The sequence below is a fragment of the Ictidomys tridecemlineatus genome, chromosome 5 (genome assembly GCF_052094955.1).
Source record: "Ictidomys tridecemlineatus isolate mIctTri1 chromosome 5, mIctTri1.hap1, whole genome shotgun sequence".
Lineage (NCBI taxonomy): Eukaryota > Metazoa > Chordata > Mammalia > Rodentia > Sciuridae > Ictidomys > Ictidomys tridecemlineatus.
The window spans coordinates 31,846,308-31,863,921 of record NC_135481.1 but is presented as its reverse complement, the minus strand read 5'-3'; the positions used below and the strand labels follow the sequence as shown (position 1 = coordinate 31,863,921).

The 17,614-nt window shown below is 37.2% G+C and overlaps 1 protein-coding gene across 4 annotated transcripts in view; it reads left to right on the top strand.

Moving 5' to 3' along the window:
- Positions 1–16,662, top strand: part of Galk2 (galactokinase 2) — a 123,427-nt gene extending 106,765 nt beyond the window's left edge. For all 4 annotated transcript variants that reach the window (XM_040275610.2, XM_040275606.2, XM_040275608.2 and 1 more), the window contains 2 exons: positions 6,233–6,434; positions 16,039–16,662. In XM_040275610.2, coding sequence (XP_040131544.1) covers positions 6,233–6,434; positions 16,039–16,246 — 410 coding nt within the window. In that variant the 3' untranslated portion in view covers positions 16,247–16,662. The remainder of the gene's footprint in view (positions 1–6,232; positions 6,435–16,038) is intronic.
- The last annotated feature ends 952 nt before the right edge of the window (positions 16,663–17,614 follow it).

Genomic DNA, 17,614 nt, shown 5'->3' with positions numbered 1-17,614 from the left:
TCCTTTAATATAATAATTGCTCTCAAAGATTACAAGAGCTTATAAGCAGATGGAACATCTGGTTATAAAGTTAACTGGACAGGGAAGAAAGCTGTTATGGACAAAGTCAGATTTTCTTGGATTTTTTGGTATCTGTACAAAAGAGACCAGATGAGTTGCCAGCATATAATAAAGCAGAATCCTGGATCCGAAGAGCATTTGTGATATCCAGCCAACACAGAACTGTGTCCCTCCCAAAGGGTGGTCTCTAAATCTATTTTAGCCTCTGGCAAGACCTTTATATCACAATTGAAACCAGATGCCCTTTCTGCCCTTTCCTCTTGTTGTCTCAGTTACTACTGTTGGGGAGTGCAAGCAGTGGCAATCTCTCACGCACTTTCAGAGTGCCCAACAAGAGCCCTCATTTAATATTCCTATGCAGAAGGCTTTCTGCCCAACACTTCCTCTGTAGGGACAGAACAGACGCAAGAAGCCATCAGGATTGCTAGTTTCTGGAGTAATCTGCTCAGTATGGTCTGAATGTTTCTTGTCACAAAGCACCAGTCCGAAGGTTTAACAGAAAACATCTTTCTGGACAATTTCTACTTTAGAACCTTTAATCCTAAAGGAAAATATATAATCCTAAAGGAATATGTAATGGACAATATTGAGTTTTATTATAGGATATGGCCCTGAAATGTGCTTGGATATGATATTAAGAATCCAGAAATCAAAAATCATTGTAACTCAGAAGAAATACAATTGATCAACAAACATTTGAAAAAATGTTCATCGTCTCTAGCAACTAGAAAATGCAAATCAAAACAACTCTTAAGTTTTCACCTCACTCTAGTCAGAATGGCAGTTATCAAGAATACAATTGATAATAAGTGTTGGCGAGGGTGTGGGGGAAAAACGTACACTCATACATTGCTGTTGGGACTGTAAATTGGTGCACCCACTATGGAAAGCATATGGAGATTCCTCAGAAAACTTGGAATGGAACCACCATTTGACCTAGCTATCTCATTCCTTTGTTTATAATAAAAGGACTTAAAATCAGCATACTACAGTGATGTACCCACATCAATGTTATGGCAGCTCAATTCACAATTGCTAAATTATAGAACCAACTTAGGTGCCCTTCAACAGATGAATGGATAAAAAAATTATGATACACATACACAGTGAACTATTACACAACCTTAAAGATGAATGTCATTGAGTTAGTGCAGCTGCACATCTGTTATCCTAGTGGCTCTGGAAGCCGAGACAGGAGGATTTCAAGTTCAAAGCCAGCCTCAGCAATGGTGAGGTGCTAAGAAACTTATTGAGACCATGTCTCTAAATAAATACAAAATAGGCCTGGGGATGTGGCTCAGTGGCTGAATGCCTGTGAGTTCAATCCCTGGTAAACATACTACTCCCCCAAAAAAGAGGAATGAAATTATGGCATTTTCTAGTAACTGCATGGAATTAGAGGCTATCATGATAAGTGAACTAAGCCAATCCCCCAAAACCAAAGGTTGAGTGTTTTCTCTGATAAGTGATTGCTGATCCATAGTGAAGGGGCGGGGGGTGGGGGGAATGAAGGAACTTTGAATTGTGCAGAGGGGAGTGAGGAAAGGAGGGGGAGGGAGAGACTGTAGGGATGGGCAGGATGGTAGAGTGAGACAGACATTATTACCCTATGTACACACTACTGGTGTGACTCTGCACCATATACAGAGAAGTTGTGCTCTATTTGTATCAAAAATGCATTGTACTGTCATGCATAACTAATTAGAACAAGTTTTAAGAAAACACTGTAAATATCTGATTTAAAGAGACTTATTAGACAAAATAACTGCATATATGTGTGGCAAAACCAACTGAAATTTAAACTCCAAGATAACTCAGAAAATTTTAAATATAGACTTGGTGATAATAAGGAATCAGTGGTAATCGGTATAATGATGATGTAGTGTTTATATAAGAAAATATTTCATACAAGTGCACACTCAAACATATAAGGAGGAAATATGTAAGTATCTACAATTATTTGAAAATACTTCAGCAAAATACCAATTGAAGCCAATATGGAAATAGTAATTTTTCAGTATAGGTGATGGACTACGGAGTTTGTTACAATATTTTCGCCATTGTTCAATCTGTTTGAAATTTTTTACTATTCAGTTAAAAAAACTTGTCTCATTAAAGTATGATGCAGTGATTTGTCAGCAAAACAGCACTGTTTTATTGTTGTAGAAGGTGTTGCTTTTTTGTGCCCTTTGTGCAGCAGACATAAATGGTAATGGACCACCAAACTAGGTGATTGCTTTATCAGTGGAATCCCACAGTAAAAATGAAACAATACTCTTCCCTCCTCCCTCCCCATGCTCTGATTTTTAACTTGGTCCCTGATTGCAGAAGGTGAAGTAGTTCAAAAGTAAAACTGAAACATATGGGATCTTAAAACTGGTATTTTAAACATTTTGTTTCAACTTCAAGATTTAGAAAAGAAGAATTTTAAACTACAGTTACCAAAGTCATTTTCTTTCAAAATATTCTACAACCTGGATTATATTAACACGTACGAAATGATTGGCACCGTCTCAGGCACATAACTTCAATCAATTGCACTTCTTTGTCCTTTCCTGTTCAGAGATTTTGAGGAGTTGTTGCCACATCCTCCTGTGCTGTTTCTTCATAGGGTGCATTTTTGTAGACAGTATATGCCAGTATGGGTAAGGCTTTTTTCCCTTGGGATGTTTTGACACCCAGACTCTAAAATAAATCATATTCCCATTTCAATGGAACTGACTGATGGAAACAAGAAATTCACATTGCAGAGTGGGCTGATTCACATGACCTGGCTACTGATGGAACAAAACATGTTGTTGTTGTGGGTGGATTTTTTCCCTTACCTACATGTGATTTCTCTTTCCCTCCCCTGCTTCTTATTTTTCATCTCCACGGGTGTCAGCAATTGCAGATTTAATAGAAGGGGGAATCCTGCTGTTCCCTTTCCTCAGCCTCAGCAGCTCCTTAAGCTGTGAATAGTGTAATTTTGCTTTCATTTTTTAAAGCAACAATGGCCAGATGGAAGTATTTTGATTTCAATCTGGGATTTAAAAATAAAATCCTCACCGTATGATCATGAACTGTAAACACTTATTGAGCTGTCATGTAAGACACTGTGGAGATGCTCTGGGGCAAGAGGCTGTGCTGGGGGGGGCAGGTATAGCAGTTTGTGAATTCTTTGCTGAGATATGAGAAATAATTACTGTGGAAAATGTTTGATAAGCACCACATGAGTGCCATGGACTGCAAGCATGGTACAAGTTCAGGGTCAAGAAATTGTTTCCAGCTGAGCCCTCATGGCTTCATGGATGATATAAAATGTAATCTGAACCTGCAGAAAGAGGTAAAATTTTGACACAGAGAAAGGGCAAGAAGCTATTTCCCTATGGGACTAATGAGTATATCCAGAAATGAGTTGTTTTAGGGTAACACAGGCCATTCTGGTTGAAGGGAAGATATCCTATTGAGACTGAGCATAGTGGGGGCAGGATTTTGGACCATGCTAAATACTAGGGAATCAGGATTTGGGGTAGTAATATGATCAGGCTGTGTTTGGGAGCTCAATCTGGCAGTGTCAACTTAAAGATGGGTTGCAGGAAGGAATGACGAAGACAGGGATGTCAATTAGCAGATAACTGTGGAACACACTAGAAGGAGAACAAAGTGCAAATTCAGAGGAGATATGAGAATAAGAGAGTAGGTTAGAAGACATATATTTGTAAAGAAGAACTGATTAGATTTAAAGATTAACCATAGGTCCTCAGAAAAGGAGTAGGAAAATTTACACAAATTTGCATCATTTCATTGATGCAAGTAGTTAAGTTATAGCTCATGTTACTCATTTGCAAATCTTTGAAAGAAAACTTAATTATTCATTATTAATTTGTAAGAAATTTAGCCCCATCCTTATAATCACTAAGCTTTTGCACAAATCCCATGAGTGGTGTTAGTTAGTTTGGGCTGCTATAGCAAAATACCACATACTGGGTGGCTTAAACAACAGAAATGTATTTCTTATAGTTCTGGAGGCCAGGAATTTCAAGATCCAGGAGTCAGCAGATTCAGTGTCTGGTAAAGTCCCTCTTCCTGATTTACAGATGTCTGTCTTCTAGTTGTATCCTCATGAGGTGGATAAAGTGAACTCTAACCTCTTTCTTTTCTTATAAGAACATTAAATCACATCATGGGACTCCACTCTCGTGACCTCATCTAAATGCAGTTATCCCTCAAAGGCCTCAACTCCTGATACTATCCAGTTAGGGGTTAGGGTTTCAACATATGAGTTCTGTGGAGACACACATTGCTGTTCCTAATCATGACACTTTCCTTCTTTTAGCCTGGACTGCCTTTTTATCCACTTCTCAGGGTGAGGAGAATAGTGCTGTGGAGGACAAAGAATGTAACCTGAAACTTTAAAAGAATTTATTGCTTCATAAATAAAAATGTAAAAGTACTTCTGAGAAAGTAATCATAATTTAGGAGAGAAGGGATCTGGAGACAGACCCAGGAGGAAAGTCATGGAGAAAAGCCTATCTGGAAGGAAGTTCAGTGTTCTTCAGTGGAGGGACTGAGCCAATTTCAGGTGGCTCCAAAAGGAAGGAGCTTGGGAATAAATATTCTGAGCTTACTGTCTGCCCTCCTTTTTTCATTCTCCAATGATGAATTTCATTCTCCAGTACCTCCTCTTTTTCTTCCCTTCTTCCTCCTCCTGATCTCATTTCTCTACCGCACTGGCTTCCCTTCTATTTTCAATTCCCTCCTTTTTTCTCTCTCTAGCTTTCATACATAGGAGAAAATATGCCACTCTTGTATTTCTGAACCTGATTTAGTTTGCTTAACTTGATGTTCTTCAATTCCACCCATTTTCCTGCAAATGACATAATCTAATTCTTATTTATGTCTGAGTAAAACCTCATCATGTAGGTATACCACATTTTCTGTAACCGTTCATCTGTTGATGGACATCTAGTCTGGTTCCATAACTTGCCTATTGTGAATTGTGCTTCTTTAAATATGGGTATGCATGTATCACTATAGTATGAAGACTTTAATTCTTCTAGATAAATACCACAGGATGCTATAGCTCTATCATACGTTGGTGTATTGCTCCCTGCATTCTTGCCAGCATTTGTTATTTGTAGGCTTGATTTTAACTGGAGTCAGATGAAATCTCAGTGAGGTTTTGATTTGTATTTTCCTGATGGCTATTGATGTTGAAAATTTTTTGTCATACATATATTGGTCATTTGTACTTCTTTTAAGAAGTGTCTGTTTAGTTCTTTTTCCCATTTGACTGGGTGATTTGTGCTTTTTATTAAGTTTTTTGAGTTTTTCATATGGATTCTGGATATTATTCCTCTGTTGGAAGAATAGTTGACAAAGATTTTCTTTCATTCTGCAGGCTCTCTCTTCACAGTAATATATATATATATATATATATATATATATATATATATATATATATTAATGAATATAGTATATATTTTTTAAAAGTCCCCTGTTATTAGATATTTGGATTGTTTCTTATTTTTTTTTGCTATGATAAATAAGGCTGAAGTATATATAGTACAGATATATGTATTTATAATATTTACACATATTTAAAGAATTGTGTTGATCTGTTACTCTAGGATACATTTTTATAAACTTAGTTGCATAGGTATTTTCAGTTTTCCTTTCTGGGAGGTGAGGGTACAGTGAAAAGAACATATTTTAGGGCCATATATCCCTGATCTGTCCTGCTTCTGCCACTTTCTGGATGTGTGATGTTAGGCATGTGAGTTCACTCTAATGGAGCCTCCTTCTCTTATCTGTTAAAGAGGAATCACATTGCTTACCTCCCTGTGCTGTTGAGAACTACATGAGGTAGTGCTTTTAGAGCACCTGATATATAGGGAGTGCTCAGTACATGTCACCCTCCCTTCCTATGGGATGGTTTATTTGGCATACGCCTGTATACACTTTTCTGTATTGAATGAAGAAAATAGTCTTACAAGATTTATTCAGTATTAAGAAAGAAGTAAAACTGACTTGCAAATAGGCATATTTTGACTATTAGAAATTCTTCTGTAAAATAGAAACCCAAGTGTAAGTTTTGATAATGAAGGCAGAAATGGAAGCCTCAACATTATCTTTGTACAGTGCAGTACAGTCAGTCTTTCTAATCTTCCCCATGCCTTTGCTTCCTCAGTGCTCATCTTCAAACTCTACCAGCGGGCAAAGCACGTGTACAGTGAGGCTGCAAGAGTGCTCCAATTTAAGAAGATATGTGAAGAAGCACCTGACAACATAGTCCAGCTGCTGGGAGAGTTAATGAACCAGAGCCACAAGAGCTGCCGGGACATGTATGAGTGCAGTTGCCCTGAGCTGGACCAGCTGGTGGACATCTGTCGGTGAGGCTGAGACAGCAGCATGATGGGGACCAAAAGATTCTACCAAAGAATAGTGTTCAAATCACTGAAAAAAAATGCAACATTTTCATAATCTTTTACATGACAGAAGCTCTTCTTTCCTTCCTCTATAAGGGTCCTCCCATAATATAGACCCCAACTTTATTCCTTTATTTATATATCTCTAGGATGAAAGCTTTGAGACATGACCCCATGGTTTTATGAGGTTCTTTTTTTTTCTTTTTTTTATTGGTTGTTCAAAACATTACATAATTCTTGATATATCATATTTCACACTTTGATTCAAGTGGGTTATGAACTCCCATTTTTACCCTGTATACAGATTGCAGAATCACATCAGTTACACTTCCATTGATTTACATATTGATATATTCATGTCTGTTGTATTCTGTTGCCTTTCCTATCCTCTACTATCCCCCCTCCCCTCCCCTCCCCTCCCCTCTTCTCTCTCTACCCCCTCTACTGTAATTCATTTCTCCCCCTTGTATTATTTTTCCCTTTCCCCTCCCCTTCCTCTTGTATATAATTTTGTATAACCCTGAGGGTCTCCTTCCATTTCCATGCAATTTCCCTTCTCTCTCCCTTTCCCTCCCCCTCTCATCCCTGTTTAATGTTAGTCTTCTTCTCATGCTCTTCTTCCCTACTCTGTTCTTAGTTACTCTCCTTATATCAAAAAAGACATTTGGCATTTGTTTTTTAGGGATTGGCTAAATTCACTTAGCATAATCTGCTCTAATGCCATCCATTTCCCTTCAAATTCTATGATTTTGTCATTTTTTAATGCAGAGTAATACTCCATTGTGTATAAATGCCACATTTTTTTTTTATCCATTCGTCTATTGAAGGGCATCTAGGTTGCTTCCACAGTCTTGCTATTGTGGATTGTGCTGCTATGAACATCGATGTAGCAGTGTCCCTGTAGCATGCTCTTTTTAGGTCTTTAGGGAATAGACCCAGAAGGGGAATAGCTGGGTCAAATGGTGGTTCCATTCCCAGCTTTCCAAGAAATCTCCATACTGCTTTCCAAATTGGCTGCACCAATTTGCAGTCCCACCAACAATGAACCAGTGTACCCTTTTCCCCACATCCTCGCCAGCACTTGTTGTTGTTTGACTTCATAATGGCTGCCAATCTTACTGGAGTGAGATGGTATCTTAGGGTGGTTTTGATTTGCATTTCTCTGACTGCTAGCGATGGTGAGCATTTTTTCATGTAATTGTTGATTGATTGTATGTCCTCCTCTGAGAAGTGTCTGTTCAGGTCCTTAACTTGGAATCAGTTCTTTGTGGCATCATAAGAAAGACTTTTCCATCTTTGGATGACCCCACATTTTGGGAAAGTAGCTTTCTTCAGACAGGGGCTCTGTCATTACTTTCTCATGATCTTTTAATTATTATGCTGTTACTATGCCAGAAACTCATGTTAGCTTTCCTAATTAAGTTTACTCATTTTATTCAAAAGAAGGGAGATAGCCTAAAGAAGGCCTCAAGCTTGATAGGAGCATGTGGGGAGATTGCTGAAAGAATCACTCAGAAATCCAGCATTTCCTGCCTCTAGATTTAGTTTAGGCAATTTGGGCAAATAAGGACTGAAGAAAGTGCAATTTATCAATGGAGTGTTGAGACAGAAGTATGAAAAGGGAAATTCTTTTACCAAACCTGAAAACAACTTCCTTATAATTATCAATAATAGAGTGGTCCACTCACCCCAGAGGGCTCTTACTGACCTTGGGAGAACTGAAAGGGAAATTGGGAGAACTCCCAAATGGCTTGATGTTATTTCACTGAGAAGATAATATAGAGCTGCATGCAATTAGTAATGGAAATATAATTAACCACTTGGCGCCTGTGGCTTGCTTCACTCATTCCACACTCCCAGCCTGAAAAGTTTAAACCAAGTAGCTCCAGTGGTCACAAATGGCATGTGTAACCCAACTTGTTGAGAGACTTGCACCCAGCATTGATGAGAACCACTCTGCTGACGTCAGTGTTTGCTTGCTAATTGCCCTAGAGCCTTCCAGAGCTTGTTTCATTATAAGTGCTCTTTTCTGAAAATATCAAGGGCCCAGTAAATGGAAGGGACATACATTGTTCAGGAAATAAGAGAAAGTGAAATGATATGTGCAGAAATGAGGAAGAAGCATCTTTGCTTGGAAAGAAATGGGATGATTTGATTCATACCTGAAAAGCCATAGAAGAACATTTGCTGTTCTCCTAAAATTCTCTAACATGCTTTCTTTTCCTGGGTTGGTCAACCAGCACTTGCTCTTATGGAATATACATTCTTATGAGAAGAGAGAGAAATGACAGTTAACAGTGGTTTGACTGTTAGTGATACATGCTGTTAACAAAAATTAGAAGGATAAAAACTACTGGGTTGACTGGATTCTCTATATGGAATGGTTCAAGAGCTCCTCTGTGAGGAAGTGATATTTGAGCAGAGACTTGAAGAAGTTGAAGAAATTAGAACAGCAAGTGAAGAGGCCCTGAGGTGGACATATGGCCATCATGTGTGAGGCACAGCAAGAGGACCAGTATGGTGGAAGGTCATTGAAGAAAGGAGAGAGTAGAAGGTGATGAAGTAGATACCCCATACTCCATACTAGCCTTGTGGGTCTAGGCCAGGGAAGGACTCTGGCTTTGAGAAGAGAAAGGGACAGTGGAAGTGCTAGTGATTCAGTGCCAAGTGTGCTTTCAAGGAAGAGTCTAGATAATTGCTGTATGGGAAAAAGAGAGAAATCAAGATGACTTCTAGATTTTTGGCCTGAGAAACTTTCCTTGTTTCACCAAAAGCCACATCCTTGGCATCCATTTTTCACAATTCTGCGTCAGACCATCTTATATTACCATCCTATATTAGAGATTTGAGAAGGCACTAAGGGGTGAAGTGATTTGAACAAGTTTCAAAATAAGTTAGTGGGAAAGCCTGGCTCTCAATTCAGTATTTTGTTCTCTCCCACTTGGTTACATTCAAATGTGGATATTTCAAAATCTATTTTCTTTCCTGACTTTGAAACTGCATGATGGGAAGTCTTGGTTGTTGTAGTTTCCAGCATTTGAACATTGAGCAAATTCATGCTGAGCAAGAAGGCAGGCAGTAGACTATATAAGATTGGGCCAGAATTGGACAGATTGAATTCTAGCTTTGTTTCTTTTCATCCTGCACTAGGTGACTTCAGACTGTTGTCTTGCTTTTTGATCTCCATTCTCTTTTTCTGTTCTAGCAGTCTACAGGTCTATACGTTATGAAAACTGTGGTTCTAGTGAAAGATTTTGTGGCTCTGTCTTAATAGGAAGAGTACTTTTTATTTATTTAAAACTTTTATTTGAGGAATTCCTTTTTTAATGGCAACTCAAGTGTTCTGACTACATATTCAATCTGCTGTGTTAATTTTCTGAAGAAAAAAAATATTGTGTCTAGAATAGAAGGAGTGCCATTTCTTTTTTCATGGCAGATTTTGTTTGGAAGCCCCTGGCTAAGTATCAAAATAAGTTTCTAGTTATTATATAACCATATAGGTCTGAGTTTCCCATACAGAAATATTATCTTCTGGCACAGGGAGAATATTGACCAGAAGAGTCGTTTGGCCTTTAAGCTTTTTAATTAATGTTTTCTTTGCTGTTGCTGTGACGAGCATATAATTCCATGGAAATATTCTAGCCAGATATTCCAGTTGGTAGTAGTACTGGAAGGTCCTACTAGGAGAACAAACTCAAAGGAAGAATTAAGTAGTCATAGTCATTGTTACCACTCCTTCCTACAATCAACACATGCTTTTCGTGTGGATATTTGTATACCATGTGAAGTTGAAGTCTAATCCACATCTCAAAAACTGTGGAACTTTCTTTTGTATGGATATTTGAGAGGTGATAAGACAAGAAGGAGCTGTTTAGAAGAATAGAAAAGATGGTAATAAGATAAAGAATTGTGAAAAACTGGGGAAGATAGAAGGTGGAAGAGTAATAAGTAGTAAAAATGGGAAAGATTCAGAAGAGCAATAGAAACCCTTAAGCCCTAGTTCCTCTGAGACCCTATGTATTTCTGGGCCAGGAAAAGGAGATGTTGGATGTGCTGGAAAGGGCCCAGGCAAGGCCTGGTGTGGACCACTGGTTCTATAAACTCAACCTCTGATAGAGCATTGCTTGAAAGACCACACCACCTCCAGATTTTTCCTTAAAAAATGTTAACATCAGAAGGAGTTGTGATTGAGATTGATAGCCTGAGCTCCTCCTTGTCTTTGGAGATGAAAAGGAGGGAAAATGAAATGGGTTCCAGGAGGAGCCCTGCCAAAGGTAATCTTTAGGTCACTCTCCCTGGGCACACCTGTAGCACTTTATAAAACTCCTTTTGTGTTCTGAAAACTCTTTGGAAACTATTCACATGAAAAAGTAACTAACTGAATGATTGAATGAAGGACTTGAATACGTAAGACTACTCAAGGTACCACATACACATGAAAACCTTGCATGATCTGAGTTAGACCATATTTGAGAAGGTGTTTCTCTAGATAATTTGCCTATAGGACAATGTATGGGGCAAGCAATTTTATGATCTAATTGGAGAGGAGAAAGGGGGAAAAAGTAGAAGAAATCACCAATGTTTGAGTTTTTTGTCTTTTTTTTTTTTTTTTAAATTGATGGAGTCATTTACTGCTCTTCAAGAGAAAATCAGTTTACAATCCAAAGAAAGGACCAGGGAGGAAGAAGGAAACTACACTTACGCAGTTAAGCTGCCTTTTTTTTTTTTATTAAATTAATGTTAGAAGTTTAATTATGTGAAACAAAATGATGAAGGAAAAGATGATGTTTTCCCAATTATAAAATATCTCTTTCAAATGAACAAAATGTAAATTTAAAAAAAAACAGCTAAATTTTAAAGTAGAATTACTGAGGACCACAGAACAATTTTGAAACCAAGTCAATTAAATCTGAGACAGCTCATTTGTTATCGGTTCCCTGATTTTACTTAAAAAAAAATAGTTAATTCCTTTTATTTCTGTTTTGACACTTGTTGAAACTAGAGACAATTCATTACTGTACTACTGCCCAAACCGTTAAGAAAGATGAATGACAGATTTTAATGGGTGGACAATGGGTACAAAAGTTCATTTGTTTTGTCTCCCTCAGAAGTCTTTTCTCAATTTTATTCCATGACTGAGCTACTCAGCCTCTTGTGCCCATTCTCCTGACCAGATCCAAACATGGAAGAGTGAAGTGTAAATCCTAGTTACATGCTCTTTAACTTGTGAGCTTAAGTCCTAATCTCCGTACCCTAACAACAAAAAGGGACCAGGGACTACGACACTTAAGCTATCCTTAGGGATTTTTTTCTTTAGGCCTCTGTGTTCTACTTATACTGCTTATGCCTTTTGCTCCAATCAAAGCAAACCTTCAGTAGCTTTTAGTGGCTTACATTTCTAAAATAAATTTGTATGCACATATTTTTATGATTTATTATTGAGCAGTATTTGAAGACTATGGTTTCTTGAATCTAAAACAATCTGAAAGTGCTGTTTCTTTTGTTGTTGTTCTAATTAGTTATAGATGACAGTAGAATGCATTTTGACCCATCATACATAAATGGAGTGTAACTTTTTATTTTTCTATCCATCATGTAATCATATATGCACATAGTGTAATAATATCTGATTCATTCCACTGTCCTTCCTACCCCCACCCCCTCTCCTCCTTTCACTCCCTTCTATCTAATCCAAAGTACCTCTATTCTTCCCTAGCACCCCCATCCGAATTATGAATTAGCATCCTCATATCAGAAAATATTCAGCCTTTGGTTTTGGGGCATTGGCTTATTTAACTTAGCATGATATTCACCAGCTCCATCCATTTACCAGCAAATGCCATGATTTCATTCTTACCTTAAGACTGAGTAATATTATTCCACTGTGTATATGTGCCACATTTTCTTTATCCATTCTTCTGTTGAAGGGCACATAGGTTGGTTCCATAGTTTAGCTATTGTGAATTGAGCTGCTATAGACATTGATGTGGGTACATCACTGTAGTATGCTGATTGTAAGTCCTTTGGGTGTACACTGAGGAGTGAGATAACTGGGTCAAAGGGTGGTTCCATTTCAGTTTTTCTGAGGAATCTCCATACTGCTTTCCATAGTGGTTGTACCAATTTGCAGTCCCACCAGCAGTGTATGAGTGTACATTTTACCCTGCATTCTAACATCATTTATTATTGCTTGTATTCTTTATAATTCCTATTCTGACTGGAGTGAGATGGAATCTCAGTGTAGTTTTGATTTGCATTTCTCTAATTGCTAGAGATGTTGAACACTTTTTCATATACTTATTGATCGATTATGTTTCTTCTTTTGTGAAGTGTCTGTTCAATTCCTTTGCCCATTTATTGAATGTGTTGTTTGCTTTTTGTGTTAAGTTTTTTGAGTGCTTTGTATATCTTGAAGATTAATGCTCTCTGTGAGGTGAATGTGGTAAAGATTTTCTCCCATTGTGTATACTCTCTCTTTGTGTTATTGACTCTTTTCTTTGTTGTGAAGAAGCTTTTTAAAGTACTGATTCTAACCTGACTAAAAATCATAGAAATTGTACTGGAAGATCTGTTTTCCTGAGATCTTGCCAGATTTTGGAGAACAGAAATTAGAAGTCTTTCCATATGAAGAATATATTATTACCTGTTTGTATTTATATATATTATATATTTTTATATTTTAAGACAAATATAATAGTTCAGCAACAAATAGTTCAGTTCCAGAATTATACTGGGCTGGGTTTAGAGTGATGGATATGACGTTTCCTCAAATTTACCTTTCTCCTGAAATAATTTAATATCCATTTGTGTAATATATAAATATTTACTTATTATGAAATTGAATTGAAGTACAAAGCATGATACCTTATTTTTCCCCTTTCTAGTTTGTAGCATAATTGGGTTTTTCTGGGGTTTCATACATGCACTCTTCATTGGCCTGTGACTTGCAACTTAGGTTTATGTTAAACCAGTTCATTTAAAATTTGGAAATTTTAGATAGGCTACATTGGGTGCATAAATAATTATATGAATATTATTTTTTGGCAATAAAAGGATTAAAGGGAAATTCTTTATAATCAACATCCCTCTGGCCCTAGCATTTGTTATGTAAATCATGCTTTATAAGGCAGAGGCTGCTTTTTATTGCTTTGACAAACCCTTTACATCATTCCCATCCAGTCAGCATAATCATCAAACTGGTATTTAGGGGATTTTTGGATTGTTCTTTATAATTCTTGTATTGCCTCTCTGATGTACAATAGCTCAGGAGACAAATTTTTAATGTTTTGCTGTTCTCCTAGAAAAAAATTTCAAATGTGAACAGTTTATTAAACAACCTCATCTCACCTACCTTTTCTTTCTTAATTCAAAGCCTCTGTTGGTCTTGTAACTTTGGACCTCCTTTGGAATTTAAATGATATAGACTAATGGGTATGTTAAGCACTAGTGGGAAACACTGTAGACAGGTCTTTTCCACCTCAGGATAAGTGCAGCTGAACAGGTTGCAGACTCCTGGGAAGCCTCTGTTTGTGATCAGGAGTGCCATTGACTAAGGGGTGGAAGGCCATTAATAATAGCACTTATTCTTTATTTGGGAAATTGGAGCTCTGATGATTTGGACCATGTGGTTGATACAATCTAGACCATTTTCCTCTGTGGTAGGCAAGGTGGTAATCGGACTCAGAAGTGAATGTGTTTACCTAGAAAGACTTCTAAATAAGGCTGGGGATGTAGCTCAGTGGTAGAGCACTTGCTTCATGTGTGTGTAGCCCTTAGTTTAACCCCCAATACCACCAATAATAATAATAACACATAGAAATAAAATAACTCTTCTAGTTTTGCTCTCTGGGCCTCTGGCACAATTCCTATGGTTTTTGCAGCCAGATTAGAAACAGTACTCTCAGTTTAAGTTCAATTTTTGAAACCACAACTTTAAAAAACTGTCCAAATGAGAAAGTGTAAGGAAACATGCCTCGAAATCCATTGAAGACCATTAAAGTCTTGATGAATTGAATTCAGCAAAAATGGCATAGTTGGGGTTAGAAAATCAAGAAGGCATGTTGTCCTCTAAAGACCTTGCCATGGTTGACCAAAACACTCGCATTTTAAGTCTTTAGAGATATTCGGGGACACCTCATTGAAAGTTTTTGATGTGGCTGTATATAACTTTTTTTTTTAATCAACATACTGCAAATGGGCCCTTTGTTAGCCTAGGAACTCAAAATCCAGAATTCCAGGGTCAAAGAAACCTTTCAGTTTGGATGACAGAGACTAGTCTCAGTTAAATTATTGGACCATAAGCTGGATGTGTTCAGGAAAGATTAGTAATCTTTCTTTCTTTTTAAGTATTTTTTTTTCTTCCTTAAACACCTATTTTCATCCAACAAGTGTACATTAATGAATGAAACATGATGAAAATAAATCAATTGAGAAAATGAATTATTGGAGCAGTAATTCTGATGTCCTAGAGGTGGGGTAATCTATTGATATTTTCCAGGAAGTAAAATAGCTCATTTAGATGGAAAAAAGGGACAGAATTGTGCTAAGTTAATTATAGAGTTTTTAATCTGTGACTAATTTGGGGTAAATTATATTAGAAAGAATAAATTGAAAGTATATGTTAACTTTTACTGTCAAGATCAATTGCATCTTTTGAAGATGAGTAATCCTTGCACTTTGTGTAAGGTCTTTTACTTTTCAAATTTTAGGTTTGAAACTGTGCCTGGTTCATGGCTAAAGATTAAAAATGTCTTTAGCTGGGTGGTAGTTTAGTCATTTCTGTCCTAATAAGACACATCTTATCTAATGGCAAATTCTTAGTTCTGTTGTCAGACCAGCACTAGAAGGGCAGGAAGATGGTATGGATATGAATGGGCACCATTTTCTTTGTGGAAAGTTTGTATAATTTTCCATTAGAGATTAAACCAACCAACCAATCAATCTAGAGTTAAATAATGAGTTCTGTGTTGATAAATTTATGTAGAACATGTCTATCAGTTCTAAGAATCTGATTCTTTTTTTGTTTTTCAGTACTGGGAATTGAATCTAGGGCTTTACGTGTGCTAGGCAAGTGGAGTTATGGCTCCAACCCCTGGAGTCTTATTGTCTTATGTTGAATAGCTAAGCCCTAAGAGTATAATTGAAATAAACAAGTCCCACTTATATAATAATAAGACTGTGCACATTTGATTCTGTTTTGCCTTCCTTGCTAGTGGCCTTATGATTCATAACGTTAACCACACCCATTGCCTGTCTTCTTTCTACTCACTTTTCCCACTTTACCTTTAGGCTTGCTACACATCTTGCCAGGTGTCTACTTTATGAAATCAAGACTACAGTGGGCTTTGCCAGATCTCTTACATCCAAAGTGAGGGACTTTACCTTCTGAAACAGTACAAAATTTTCAGTGTCCTAACATTTCTTAATTAATGTCCTAAAACATTTGGCAGTACCCCCAAACTCCCAACATGTTCTCTCTTCAGAACTTGGATTGGCCATGTGTTCTATAAGCATCAAAGTAATCACTATTTTCATTTTTATATAGTAATTTTTTCTCTCTCTTTGTTAGGAAGTTCGGCGCTCCTGGGTCACGACTGACTGGAGCAGGATGGGGTGGCTGCACGGTATCAATAGTACCTGCTGACAAGTTGCCCAGCTTCCTAGCAAACGTGCAGGAGGCTTACTACCAGAGGAGCAATCGCAGCTTAGCGCCAGAGAAGCAGAGTTTGTTTGTTACTAAACCTGGAGGTGGGGCTTTGGTTTTCCTTGAGGCCTAAACAATGTAAAATAACTCAGAGAAACTATTTAGGGCATTTAGGAACTGGCAGGACTTCCTATGCCACAGTAAATTAATCCTCTTTCTGTTTTATATTATGATGAATGCTTGCTATTATCAAGATGTATTTCCAAGGAAATGGTTGAAATCTCTCTATACTTCACAATGATTATTTTTCCATTTTAAAAACATTTTTTTAAACCAATAAAAACAAAGATTGTGCTTGGAAAGATCTTTTAAGGATGATTTACTAAAATTTATTGGTTTGAAGATTTTAAAGATGAATGGTGAAACAAACTGTTAATACATAGATTGGACTTGAATTAAACACACCACTATAATGTAACTATAATTAAACTGATATAATTGAATTGTATGCATTATTCTTAAATAAAGTTCATTTCTGTTCTCGATAAATGTTTTTCCTCAAAGTTGTAGTCTTCTGTTGATGATGATGATGATGATGTTGATAGTGATGCCACAAGTTCTCTCTCAATTTTAGCTTCAGCACCCTATGAAAATAATACATGGTTAAGGATTCACAGATTTTCTTGGACATTGTTTACTTGAATGTGATTTTGCCTCATTTTGATTTCTGACTTGAAAAAAAGAACTATGTCTCAACTCTGCCATCACTAAGTGATCTAGAAATTATGAACAATATAAAATTTGTCTGGAAAGGATAGGGCTGGGACCACTGGAAAAAAGCTTTATGAAGAAAATGAAGTTTTGCCCTAATGGATGAGTAGAATTGGAAAGCTAGGGAGTATGTTTTGCAGATAAACATGGCATAGAGTGGAACTTGCAGACATGGGGTGTTCAGAAGACTCAGTAGGAGTGAAGGGTTTGCTTAGTGATGTACTAAAGAATAACATTGGCTATAGTGGCTGGAAAAAAAGCTCCAAATCCAGGCAGAATTTAGTCGAAGGGTTGCAAGCAGGCAGCCCACAGTTCACATCTGGTCTTCAAATGTAATTTGGCCCACTGTATGTTTAAAACTTTGGGGTTTAAATCAAGAGATTCACAAAGAACCTGGATTACTGGTGGAAGATTGATGACATTTTGGCCTATGTTCCTGCAGGGCAACAGTGAATGAGAGCTGAGGTGAGGCACAGCCTTCAGTGTACTGCAGTTTCCCTACTGCTCAGACCATTCACCATTTACTTTTCCAGAGGCACTTGCTCCTTGCCAGCACATGTACACTGTTATTTTCTTATACTTCTCTGTGCCCATGTCTGTCAATAGTAGGAAAGACAAGATGAAGAAAAATGGGAGAAAGATTTTTCTGTGTGTGGGGGAGTGAAGAATAGTTCTATTTGTTTAATATAAAACATGCAAGAGTTTCTTTATTTTCTATCATTTTATTGGC